The 13,257-nt window shown below is 36.1% G+C and overlaps 1 protein-coding gene across 3 annotated transcripts in view; it reads right to left on the bottom strand.

Moving 5' to 3' along the window:
- Positions 1-40: 40 nt before the first annotated feature.
- The window catches only part of LOC136348138 (N-acetylneuraminate lyase-like), a 20,844-nt gene continuing 7,627 nt past the window's right edge, over positions 41-13,257 (bottom strand). The window contains exons 1-7 of one of the 3 annotated variants that reach the window (XM_066298748.1): positions 9,860-10,041; positions 5,703-5,761; positions 4,739-4,809; positions 3,184-3,462; positions 2,425-2,570; positions 2,060-2,231; positions 41-1,990 (exon numbers count right to left, since the gene is read on the bottom strand). In XM_066298748.1, coding sequence (XP_066154845.1) covers positions 1,854-1,990; positions 2,060-2,231; positions 2,425-2,570; positions 3,184-3,462; positions 4,739-4,809; positions 5,703-5,761; positions 9,860-9,865 — 870 coding nt within the window. In that variant the 5' untranslated portion in view covers positions 9,866-10,041 and the 3' untranslated portion in view covers positions 41-1,853. Of the gene's footprint in view, positions 1,991-2,059; positions 2,232-2,424; positions 2,571-3,183; positions 3,499-4,738; positions 4,810-5,702; positions 5,762-9,859; positions 10,042-13,257 lie in introns of those variants that run through there. The other 2 variants (XM_066298746.1, XM_066298747.1) reach the window with 2 other exon arrangements.

Genomic DNA, 13,257 nt, shown 5'->3' with positions numbered 1-13,257 from the left:
CCCACCATTAGGGGTAAACGTAATAATGACGTGGTGGTTCCTTAGTATAAGCAATATACCGTGTTTATGGGGTATATGTGAAAAAATAAAAAAAAGCTGCGTTTTACTATTAATCCCAGGGTTTTTGAATAATAAATGGAAGCTAATATAACAATATAAAAATAAAAAAACACTTACCTAAACAATAATTATTATGAGAGCTTATAATTATTAAATTTAAAATCAAATTTGAAAATATTCCGTCGGACTTCCTTGGGATGTGGCAACATATTCACCACATCTTGACCGTCCACAGTGACTACGTTGTCAAATTTCGGCCGAACAAACTTTTTGCTTTAAAATTTCAAAAACTGTACAACTCAGTCACCTCCAGATTTCTCTTTGACTTCACCTACGAAATGCCTTAACGTCTCTCCACACATCTGCAATACGAGAAGGGATGTGAGGCAAGTGATAAAGGTGAATAGTACCGAGTTCCGTATATCTCGAGATCACATATTCTCGAGCTTGGTAGCCGCATGTCACGTATCACCATATTCTCGGGCTTTTCGAGAGTATGTCTTTAGAGTGCTCGTGGGAAGAATGTTCTCCAATTTTAGTAATACTAATTTTTCCATCGTGGCAATAGTATGGGATGGAGGAAGAGCGAAAAGAGATACAAAAGCAAAAAAGAAAAAAATGGGTAAAATGTGGGTGCATAATGTTGAAAAAGTAAACTAACTGAAGGAGAAGCAAAATTCTGGGAATACTTTAGAATAAATCAAGAAACGTTTGATGATTTATTGACAAAAGTGGAAAATCATTAAAGGGAAAAATGACACGTTTTGGAGACCCGGAATCGAACCAAAACAACAATTAGCAATATGTTTGAGATAGGACTAACTTTTATTTTGTAAAGGGAAACCTTCCTAGGTAGCGCGGCCTGATGGTCTGGCGGCCATGATTATGTGGGATTCGCCCCTAAATGAGGCACCTACCCACTAAAAATCCTCCCCTCTTCACCCAGGAGCCACTTGTTACGGAAAAGACAATCAAGAAAATTGCCCAAAATCCATTAAGGTGCAGCAACTGCCTGATTAACTAATTTTCCATAGATATTTCCAAGAATACAAATATACAGTTGTCACAACTGTTGAAGTCTTCAGGAAAGGTCTTCTGAGACCAGGTATTATTTTGTATACGGTTACCGCCACGATAATCAGTGTGATAACTGAAGAAAAACACTAGAATTTCACTAGAAATCACTTCAACAATTGTCCATATTAAGATCAGAATGATCCTTTTTTACATGTAACTTGGGCACGAAATCAAGTTTAAGAGTGAATTAGGAGGAAAACGTGGATAACTACCTTTCGGCTCAAGTCCCAAATTAATTCTGTCTTGAGAAAACTCTGGAGCGAAAAACGAGCAGGGTTTGGTATCTGCCCTCTTTGCTCTGGTTGACCAACCAGGACGCTGATTAGTTCCTCAAATTTGGGGTTTTAGTTTAAATGACTTAAATGTAAACCTTAAAAGGTTTTTGCAATTAACATTTTAACACATTGACTCTGCGAAGGGCATGGCAAATATCAACCTTGATAAATGGCGTGTGTATTTCTTCTCATAGGTCCTCACGGTCAAACCAGAACAACCCTTAAGCTGAGTGATTTATGAATTCTATTCTTTTAGTCTTCTAATATATTATAGACCCAAACGTAAGCAAAAGATGACGAATTGGATGAGTATTCAACACAACCAATCACGCATAGGTATTTGGTGGATTCTCGGCTATTTCCAATGGTACAACACTTATTTTTAGTTTAACTCTATAAGAAAATTCTATTGATAAGTGATACGTAGGAATTAAAGGTTCTCTATAATAATGGCTCTAGTGTGCTTCTGAACTCCCCTATTCTATGGGGGTTGAGATTCTGTAAGGGAGGTCTTGCCAATCCTACGTTGATAGGTGTAAAAAGATTCATGGCTAATTTCATCCCTGGTACCTTGGAACCTGAAAAATTACACGTAAGTTCACGATATTGTCCCACAAACTGCTTTTTCCCTTCTACACGTCAATTACCAAATTTAGTCACAGTGGTCATAATTTTAGTCAAATTTTGTTGCAGGTCTATAGCTCTCTCCAGTTGTTTGTCCTTAACGGCCTGCAATATTTCCTTAGAGTAACGAGGAAATGCGTTGGATGATGCTACAATTGCAGAATCAAATCCCACGGAGAATGCTGGTTCTATGACCTGAAAATTAAAGGGCCAATCGTTAGAAATAACAACAAGCGCTCGCAGGAAAATATCGTGCTTAACATGTGCGGTAAAGTATCTTTTACCGCACTCGTTAAGTAAAAGACTATTTTATACCGTAGTAAAGAATAAATGATTCGAAACCGACCGAGAGGTATGACCAAATATTTTTCAAGTAGAGCATACTTACATGGTCGCTTCCGATAAAAATTCGGTATTTACCATTTGCCGCTCGTAAAGCTGCATGTGCAACAGCTAAATCGTTGGATGCATATTTGACTCCTTTCAAATTTGGCACTTGGTGAGATGCTTCGTTCAAGAATTCCGCCATGTCAACTAAGCCACAAAAATTGTCACAGTTAGTGAACGTAACTAGCAGTAACGTTACAAGGACGATAATAAGTAAATAACGTATAGAGGTAAAATTTGTAAATCGAGGCTTTATAATCTATGTAATCTGGTAGTATATAATATACAGGGTGGGTCTTAATCAGCTGTGCGGTACGTTGCTGGACGACCTTAAGAAAGTATGAAAATAAATTTTTTTTTTGGAAGTTTGACGGGTTATTCACGCTATACAGGGTGTTCCAGATCATAGTGCAAATATTTTAACCGTGGTTTCCACTAATGAAATTAACAAACACGTATTTTTTCTTTTTGTCCAAAGTCTGTCGTTTAAGTTCTAAGGTTCTATGAATATGGGGCCCCATTTGGCTAAAATAATTTATGTTGGAAGAGCCCTTCGACGGATTGTCATGAAATTTGGTAAAGAAACATTTTTCGATTGTAGCAATTCACAAATGAAAAAAATGAAATATACAGCTTTGCCATAACATAGATATAAGGGCCGGACTATGAACATTGGGCCCGTATTTATTTAACTGTTAGATTAGATATATCTCGTAAACAGTACCCTTAAACTCCAAGTAGTGATCAACATACAACTTACTGTTAACTCCGCTTAAGCTCGGATGGTGATAATACAGTAGAGGCGTATTTGGGGCTGCTGCACTTATGAACTTCAAGTAACTGATCAGCTCTTGAGATTTTGTTGGCTTAAAATACAACTCTGGCAAAGTTAAAATTGAGTCAACTCCTAGAGTGTCGGCATGTCTGGCCAAGTCGACGACGTCTGGAAATGGAGCTCCTCCAACTTGCACCATTAAGTGTTGTGAAGTATTTCGAACAGCACTGGTCCATGCTTCCGTTAAAATTTTTCGTTCTTGGACTGAAAGAGATGTTCCTTCTCCACTAGATGCTCCCACTGAAAGTTCAAACTTTATGCTCAACCAGAAACTACTTTAAATGTTTTTCAGATTAGTCCCCTTGTACTGCCCTAAACTTCCACGTGTCGCTGGTTGTTCAATTCTAAAGATTTGTGCTGGGGATTCCCCCGTTCAGTCATATGAAACTTTACGTTAAAAATCTATGCGAATAGTATGTTACGTTTAGAGGTGCAAAGTGTTTCACTTGCACCTTTACTGGCAAAATATTTAATAGTTTATTGAACCGTGTAGAGTTAAGACTAGTCATAATCTAGAGACAGTAAGAAAACTCTCTACTACAGTTTGTTACCTACTCATCATTATTAGCTTTAAAAGGTACCTTTATTGGGTGTGTTTACTGAATGACTGAAAAGCGCGTTTTTGCCTCATTTCTTAAAATACTGGAATAATACGTTAACACGCCCATGGCTCATTATTTACTTAGGGAGCCAATCGGGCATAATGTCGTTACAATCTCTCGCTGTTAGCTTTATGGTTACCATCGAAACGTTGCTGTTATGGGTCAATGTCTATTCGTGTTTCGGATTTAATTTACACTCAATGTAGATAAATTAATTGTTATTTTAGGAAATATACAGGATGTCTGTTTCTAGGGCACCACCATGGGAATCTCCATATCTGCAAATTTGAAGTAAAGTTGCACAATTTGGGGGTCAATAATTATACAGTTTTTTTTCACTTGAAAATGTAGCTAATTAATAAATTTAGTCGTTTTGTAACTAAGTGATGTTAATCGAAATTCAGACGAACTCTCAAAAATGTTTTTAATAAATAAAAGCACGGATGTTATTCTCTGCAAAAACAGGATTTTTGGCATTTGCATTCAATCCGCAAGGCCAAACCTAAACATGTCATACATCGTCATAATCAAAAAAAAAAAAAATTCGAAAATTTTAAAACTCAAGTTGGTGCCCATAGAGAAACGAGGTTGATGGTGATTGTCGAAAACCGAAACGTTTTACACGTGAGATCGCTACGTTGTAGAAGAGGAAAAGTTGAAACAATGAAGTGTTAATAATTTTAAACTATTTCGATAAATAAGTTCAGGAAAAAAATCATCTTTTTCCCAAAGTTTCAGTTGTAATCGAATACTTCCGAAAGTCACAGAAACTTCGTATTTTCAATCGGCATAGTCTGGAATTCCAAGTTACGTACCTTTACGGCATACCACAAATATACATCTCTGTTAGGTTTTTTTAGCTTATCCGACTGTCTTACCTAAAATTCCTTTGATCCCAGAGTCCAGTAAGTAATTAGCATAACTTGGGATTTTATCTGTATTTACTGAGCTGAAAAAAAAAATTACTCAATATGCAACTTTAACTACAGAGAGAAGCTGTATGGAGTAATGATCGTGTACATTTACGTTAAACAACTTAAACGACAACGAAATTATCCGCTATTCGTCCGTAAATTACGGACTCCCTTGTGCTAAAGAACTTCAAGCGCACCGAAGGGGAGATTTGCCCATAAGCGCAATAATAAGAAATAACCATAATGGTGAGTTACTTTTCGGGCCCCAACAGGACGCTACTGCCTTCTACTCAGATACGGCAGACACTTCAAAATCTAACAGAAAAATCGTTCAATAAAGGGTTTTACGATTTGGCAGACACACTGATGCACTTGATAGTTAACTAATTTAAAACATTTTTTTGGAAACCGTTTTTGCTTCACGATCGTGTTGTCACTCTAAAAAAACAATTTCACTGATTTTTTTAATATGGATTGTTTCACCATGTTCCGTTTCTCGTTTTTTTTTTTTTAGCAAAAAGAACTAGAATTAATAAAAAGATTTTTTTGTTTTTTTTTTTTTGAAAAAGCAGAGGCGTGGCATATTTTTCGCAAAAAAATAATCAGAGTCATGGCCTTGGGGGCGCCACTGCTTGCGTTTGAAAATTCGTCTTTCTCTTAAAAGATGTGTTTCCACGCTTAACTTATGCCTACCAAGTTTGATAAAAACATTTAGTGCAGGTCCGGACTTAAAAAAAAAACAAAAAAAAAAGCAAATCTTAACACCCCGTATTTCAGACAGAAAGCGAAAACGGACCTAGGTTCATACAAACTTTTTTCCTCAAAATCACTTATGGAATCACCCCTTGAATTTATGGCATACTACTCTGAAGCACCCTGTATGTTAAATTGATAGGTTAGTTCGAGTTAGTTCAGGTTAGGTACTTACAAATCTTGATTAAATATAGTAAAGACCGGTGCCATAAGTCCGATAAACGTAAAATTCACCTGAAACATATAACATGTATAATAAATTTATTGATAAATTTTTTAGTATTAAATAAATTAAATTTTTTTTTCAATGTATAAACAGAATTGACGAGTAATGAACACATATTTTGATATGCCCCGTGACATAAAGGAATATTTTATCATCACTGACTTTAATATCCACTATTACAAGATATGCCGATTTTCCCGCTTTTCTCCCAAAACCGTTGAGTAGCAGATTAATAATAAGGAGCTGATGGCCGAAATCATACAGTGCGGCCCTGAATTGAAGCATTGGACGAGCGAAACCTCAAATTAAAGGCGTTTTAAAATTGCATTTAATGGTTTAATGTGGTTTAAACCCTATCGACTCGTTTTTAGGAAAAAGAGCCATAAATAGGAATAAATAAACGTTGTAAAAAATGCGATACAATTTCAGTTTAATGGTACATAAAGAATAAATAAACTTTTTGCTGATGGGAGATTGATTTATTTTCGATTTTATGCTAACTCTCTGCTTATTTTTATAAATTGTGAGTTAGCGTTGAAAAGGGCTATAACATTTTGTTAGTTAGGCGATCTATAGAAGAAAAAGTTGAAGCGATGTATGTTCTTGGCGAAGCCGGTTGAAAGTACCATGCTGAGGAAATATTCTTCAATGAGAGGTTTCTGGAACGTCCAGCAACTCCCAAATACCTGCGGGGGCTAATTAGAAAATTTACTGCGCAAGCCAAGGGTGCGAGTGGACTAGTGTGCCTGAGCATGCGCAATTGAAAATGATTCAATCAGTAATAGAACCTTAACAACCAACTTCGGTAACAGTGCTGCAATGAGAGGTCACTTTCCCGTGATAAAAAGAGTGTTGAAAAAATTCAATTCTTACAAAATGAAAATTTTGCACACATAAATTGATAGAAGACGACCCAGATAGATGGACTCAATTTCGCGAATTAATAGTTGAGAATGTCGATTTGTGTGGTATTAATCCGAATTTGTATTGTATTTTTCACAACATTTATTCTTTTCTATTTAGAGCTCTTTTTCTTGAAAATTAGACGATCGATTTTATATTGCTTTGCACCATTAGATGCAACTTTGAAATATCTCTAATTTGAGGTGTCAGTCGGTCCATGCTTCAATTTAACAAAATCGACTTCTTTGCCCTAACGGCGAAACAAATAATATATAGATCAATAAATTAAAGTCAAAAAATAGTTTTTTTTTTAAATCTTATTTAATGCTGCTTTTGAATTTTAAGAAACTAATAACTTATTAAAAAGTGAATTTAGGGGCGGGGTCAATTTAGAGCCGCACTGTTGTTGCGCACATTGTTGTTTCGTTACGGTTGCCATGGAAATTAATACCAAGTGAAACGTCACTTTTGATGTGAAGAAGTCAGGAAGCATTATCTCTTCGTATTACGGCATTTATGCTTAATTTAGTTAAGTGTTTTATATTTTATGAAACGTGCGTGATACACAATGGTTCTGAAATGCTTATGATCCTCACGTTCTAGACCCTCCCCCCCTCCCCTCGTGCTGCAATGTGCGTAATTTAAAGGGGTGGCCTAGTGTGACAAATAAAAAATAACGATTTTTTGGGTTTTTCGTTAGTTTATAATCGTAGAATTAATATTTCATAGTCGGTTTAGGCGATTCCTCCCTTTTTAACTAATAATAATGCTTCCAAGCAGAGACATTAAAAGCGCGCGCCTGGGATTTGGAGTAGATAGATAAAGTATATATTGAGGTTCTCCCTGCGCATGTCTATTTGAATATTCTTCTACAGTATGATCGCATCGAACATAATAATTTCGAACGTTATATTTCTGAACTACATGTACAAACGTAGTCGCCGACGAACGTCCATTAGCCATTGGACGACGTCCTGATTTAGCGGAGGACATGCGCAGAACGATGTGTGGTACTTATTATCACGAAATTTTTACGGACAAAAAGCTTCAACGTCGTTTTTGTCCTGAAGATGAAGAAAACAAGAGAACTATATATTCTCATCGAACTGTTTTCGACGAACAAACTCGATAGGTTTTAATGTTAATATATTTATATACAGTGTGTCGCATTTAGGATGAAGACACCCCCATATTTTCGTTATTTGAAGGGGTGCAGACTTGAATTTTTGCACAGTGGCATCGGTTGATGAGTCGCATTTCTTAATATGCTCAACTGATATCCGAACTGTAAACTTTGTCAACAACAAATTGACAAACAGGGTTGATTCGCGATATTTTGTTTCGCGCTAGAGATATCGAAAAAAATTATTAAAAAAAGTCGTTTAAAATATTATTTTAACCCCATATACCGAATTTCATGGCAAAATTCGCTTTTTTTCATTTTTTCATAGTTTTATACATATTTTTAAATAAATAAATAAAAAATCTATTGTCCTAAATCATACATTTCTAGGGCAAAAAGGGTGCTCAATTGTATGCAATATTTTTAGAAAAATAGAAATATTGAAAATGTGCTCATGTTTAGACGTTCACACTAGACTACCTCCTTAAACTGAAGGTTCGGGTCATAATAACGTACTTGACTACGTTGGTGTGTAAAAAGCATTATTGAAAAGCTATTCTACTAGTTTAATCTGTAGTAAGATGTTTAATTAGTACGAAGTTTAATTATCTTCTGAAAAATTTATCAAAACATATAAAATTAGTGCGGTTGAGTAGAGAATAAGAATATCGTTCAGTTGGTATAGTACCTCTCTTGCCATATAAATATCTTAAAGGGGTGGCGAGGTTGCGTTATTATACAGGGTGTTTCCTAACTACGTGTAAAAAATTTAAAGGCGTAATCCTCGACTGATTTTGAGTCAAAAATGTTTAATAAACATGTCCGCAAATGCCTTGTTTCCAAGATACAGGGTGTTGACTGAAAGACGTTGAAAAAGGTTTTTAGGGTTTTTAAAGGTTTGGTGGTATTTACTAACTTGTTTATTGTTAGTTTTTTTGCTACTTCCACTACTATAAACAAGATAGTGAGTGTTATTTTGGTGTTTCACTCTCTAAAGTGAAAGAATTTAGTTCTGTGTCCCAAAAATCAGATTATACCTCAGTTTTGAAAATTTTTCAAATTCCTAATTACACTAATCAAGAAATGGCCAATATGGTTTTTGAAATGTGAAACGATACGCAATACACCAGGAGTTTTCGAGAGAGTGAGACAATCATTAACAAAAAGGATGGAAGCGTGCATTATGAGTAATGGTGGTCATTTTCAGCAATTCTTATAATTAATCATTAAAGGATTCCCCCAAAAAATTGTCTTTTCTAAAATTCAAACACCCAAATTGAGTCATTTTGGAAATAAAATCTCTTTTTCTTGCCACATTTCAACACCCTGTATATTGGAAACAAGGCATCTGCGGACATATGTTTATTAGACATTTTTGACTCAAAATCAGTCGAGGATTACGCCTTTAAATTTTTTACACGTAGCTAGGAAACACCCTGTATACCAAATTCCTTTTCTTCTTGTAACAAACGTTGTTTAATAAGTAATACCCTTTAAAAAAGTTATTTAGTAAGTTTTTCTAAAAAAAAACGTTATTTTCCAACGTTATTGACCGTTAAGTCTTCTTTGACCGACTCAGTACCAGAATGCGTTCGAGTGTTCTTCTAAGCCTTGAAGGCAAATGTAGATGTTTTAGTAGCGTTAATTTACTAATTTAATGATGTAGTATTACCGTTGTAAAAGAAAATGGTGTCTTATCTTAAAGAGACATTCACAGTTTCCAGCTATTCCACGATCATTTTCAATGCTTACCTCTTTGACAAATATGAACCTTTAATACTGCTCATTATTACACCCACAATGACATTAAGGGAAACTACTGTCGGCATGCCGTTTTAGCACCAAAAATGTACATGTAGTAGCAAAAACTTTTTGAATTTATCGGTTTCAAACGAACATTAAATAAATTTTTATTTTTAAATAATGTTAAATGTTATTTAAAAATAATTTTAAATTATAATTTTAGTAAATCAACTGATGCCTGCGCGATTTGCTCGCTATGTTTCAATCGATATCGACTTTTTTTTACCTAAATATATAAAAATTACACATTTTTTAGGAAACTAAAAGTATTACTTACAATCATTGCACGTATCTTTCCAGCAACAAAATAAAATAATTAAATATTTAGTATGATTTTTTTAGACAGAAATGCTGGTCTCGCGACTACACTGCTTGGCGTTATTGACCATAATAAATACTAGCTGGTCATAACCTTCACTGCGAATTTACAAGAGGTAAAAGTGGCTACCACATACAGTTACAGCACTGCAAGAATATTTAATTCGAACTGGTGGTAATGATGCATAATACCGTCACTCAGTCATAGTAATAAAGGGAATTCAAAACGAACTATTGATTAAGTCGCACGTAACTTCTTATCAAGGCTTCAAACCAACATTAATCCCAGTAGCGAAAGCGCCTCCATTGGGTAACAAGTGACGATTCCGCGTTGATACGGCTAAATACTGTCCCGGTGAACAAACATAAAAAAATTACACAACCCGAAAAAATTAAGCTAATCAGACATATTAAGTCTTTTTTCTTATATAATAATAATATGACGTTCTGGTAAGGTGCACTGTTGAATAATTTACCTCAATCAGGTTTACAAAAACGAGGAACTCGGTTAACGAACTATGCGTTAACGAGACAGTTTGACCAAGAAACAATTTGCAAGCGTCAGGAAGTTCTCGAGTACAAGGGTGAATCCAGTATGAAGCGAAATTTTTTTTTTTTTTTTATGTTTTGGAACAAGGTCCAAAAGCGAAAGGTACCTGCTATTTTTCAACACAAATCCCCGATTCCGGAACAGATTTTTTCCGTCGTTTTTGAAGTTTCCTAACGCCGTTATCATAAACGGAAGCTGGACGTGTTTGTAGCCAATCTAGCATGAAGCCCTTAACAGCTTTTCAGTGCCCCTTTTCACGGACCGAACATATGATAATCGCGTGGGAATAAATCTGGACTGCAAGGGGGACGTTCCAATGTTGGCCAGTGAATTTCTTACAAATTTTCTCGTGGTCAGGTTGGCCGTGCGAGGACTTGCATTGTCGTCAAACGGAATCACGTCTCTGATCGAAAATTCACGTCTTTTCTGGCTTCATCTTAACCAATAGCTGGCGGTAGTAGGCTGCGTTAACTGTCCATGGAGAAAGTCAATGCGCAAACACCCTTTGAAATCCCAAAAGACACTCTGATCCAAGGGCGGGAAGCATGGGACTTGTTCTCAACTGTTTCTCATCTTTCCGGAAATTTCTTATGTCCTTTGTACACTTGGGTTTTCTTTACACATGTCTCTTCCGAATCGTGTTTTAATCTTTGAAAGATTTCCTAACCTGAACTATCCTGAGGTTGTGCTCACTCATGGTGATGTTGACGATAAATGCGATCTTCAGGGATTGAGCAGAGGGGGCGTGGCCTTGTGATATCACTGCTTATTTCCTCTAGGCGCACGAGCTCCCTCCCGATGTTCTACTAGTCGCACGACAAAATTTCGGTTCATATTTCATCTATCTTCGTACTATTATAGAAAAGACCTATTTCATCTGAATCTTCTCATTCTGGTAATTTATTCTAATTTTCGCCTACACAATTCTGAATCAGTTTTCTGTCACTACAACTGGCATCCTAGCAGCTTTACCATTAATTTTTCCATATACAATGTCGGAAACGTTGAATCAAATTTTATGAGCATTTAGTATATTCCGGGCTTGCATTTACTATTTTGGCGAACTTCCCATTAGCCTGCAGTATTGGGCCACTGATTACTGATCGTTTATTTATTTCCTCTTTAAACCACTTAATTAATGCCTGGCCAACATCTCCATGATTGGACAATTTAAGTTTTTTCTTTAGCAACAAACTTTCATTAAGTCCATTCTTGATATTTTCTCAGTTCTTCAAAATTCTAGAAACAGTCGAATGCGATAAGTGCAACTCATTCCCAATGGCACTGTTGCTTTCACCTGCTTCAAGTCTAGAAGTTATTAAAGCTTTCTCCTGAATGGACAAAACTTTACTTTTTCTTGAAGTAATTTTTTAAAATACGTCAAAATTACAATAACGCACACAAGTTGAATAGATAATTGCTCAGCGACACATTGATATTGCAAAATATTTCAATTTCAAACGTAAAGCTGTTTGGGCCATCATTAAGAAATATCAGCAGAAAGGAGTTCTTGAAGCAACAAAGAGAAGTAGAGGACCAAAAAAACTTGGGCTCAGGAGCCATTCGACTCATAAAATATGTTTCCTCCAAAGACCCGTTGAAGACACCTAAAGAAGCAAAAAAAGAAATTCAAAGACAAGGACTACCAGAGGTTTCCACTAACACCATAAAACGAAGGTTGCATGACCTCGGTTATTTTACACGTCGCCCTAGCAAGTGACCTCTCCCATCCAAGAAGAATCGGATGGCCCGTTTGGAATTTGCTCATCGACATCTTCATTGGACTGTAAGTGAGCGGAAAAGGTATGTTCCAGCGATGAATCCAAATTCAATATGCTTCCATCAGATGGTATTCACTATGCGAGACGTCCTGGTGGTAAAAGGTTGAATCCCAAATACACACTTCCCAACATGGAAACATGGAAGGTTAAACATGGAAGCGGATCTGTGATGGTTTGGGGGTGTTTTTCGGGGTTTGGAATAGGACCTTTGCCTAAAGTTGAAGGTATTATGGATAGATTTTTATAGGTCAATATCCTTGAAAACGTGCCGCTACCCTATATGGAGAACCATGTGCCTTTGAAATCAACGTTCCGACAAGATAATGACCCGAAACACACCTCTAAGAAGGCTAAGGAATTTTTCAGGCATCAACAAATAGCCGTTTCGAAACGGCCGTCGCAGTCTCCCGATCTAAATCCCATCGAGAACGTGCGGGAATATTTGCATAGACAAATTAGAGACAAAAAGTATTCCAGTAAGGACGAACTTTTCACGGCTTTGGAGGAAAAGTGGAAAGCAATCGATGTTTCGCACATCAATGAACTTTTACAGTCGATGATGTACGAAGATGTCAGGAGGTAATAAAAAATAACGGTTACGCCACAAAATGTTAAGCCCGTTTTTACGTAACAATTTGACCTGTTTGAGATATTTTAGTGGATTCGCTTTGAAATAATTGTTTTTTACATTTGTCTATACAGGATGTTAATTAAGTACGTGCAGATACTTCAAGTAACAAATCTCCAACCTATTCCAATACAAAAAGTTCCTATTTACGTATGGTCGCAGCGGCTCCGTTTAAGAGATACAGAGTGTTTAAATTTTAATTTTAATTTAGTTTTTTGTGAATATTTTTGGATACATATGAGTCCAATCGGATGAAATTTAATATTCGCGGGTTCTTTATGATGCAAAACCCAAAGTTTCTTTGATTACTGATAGAGGGCGCCACGTACAGGGTTTCATCACGTTTGATTGTCCCTAACTTTTTTGCCCCGCACTGTAGGTCACTTTTGTATTAAGGG

This window comes from Euwallacea fornicatus, chromosome 31 (assembly GCF_040115645.1).
Source record: "Euwallacea fornicatus isolate EFF26 chromosome 31, ASM4011564v1, whole genome shotgun sequence".
In the NCBI taxonomy this organism is placed as follows: domain Eukaryota; kingdom Metazoa; phylum Arthropoda; class Insecta; order Coleoptera; family Curculionidae; genus Euwallacea; species Euwallacea fornicatus.
The sequence above is the reverse complement of the archived record's forward strand: the minus strand, read 5'-3'. Positions and strand labels throughout refer to the sequence as shown.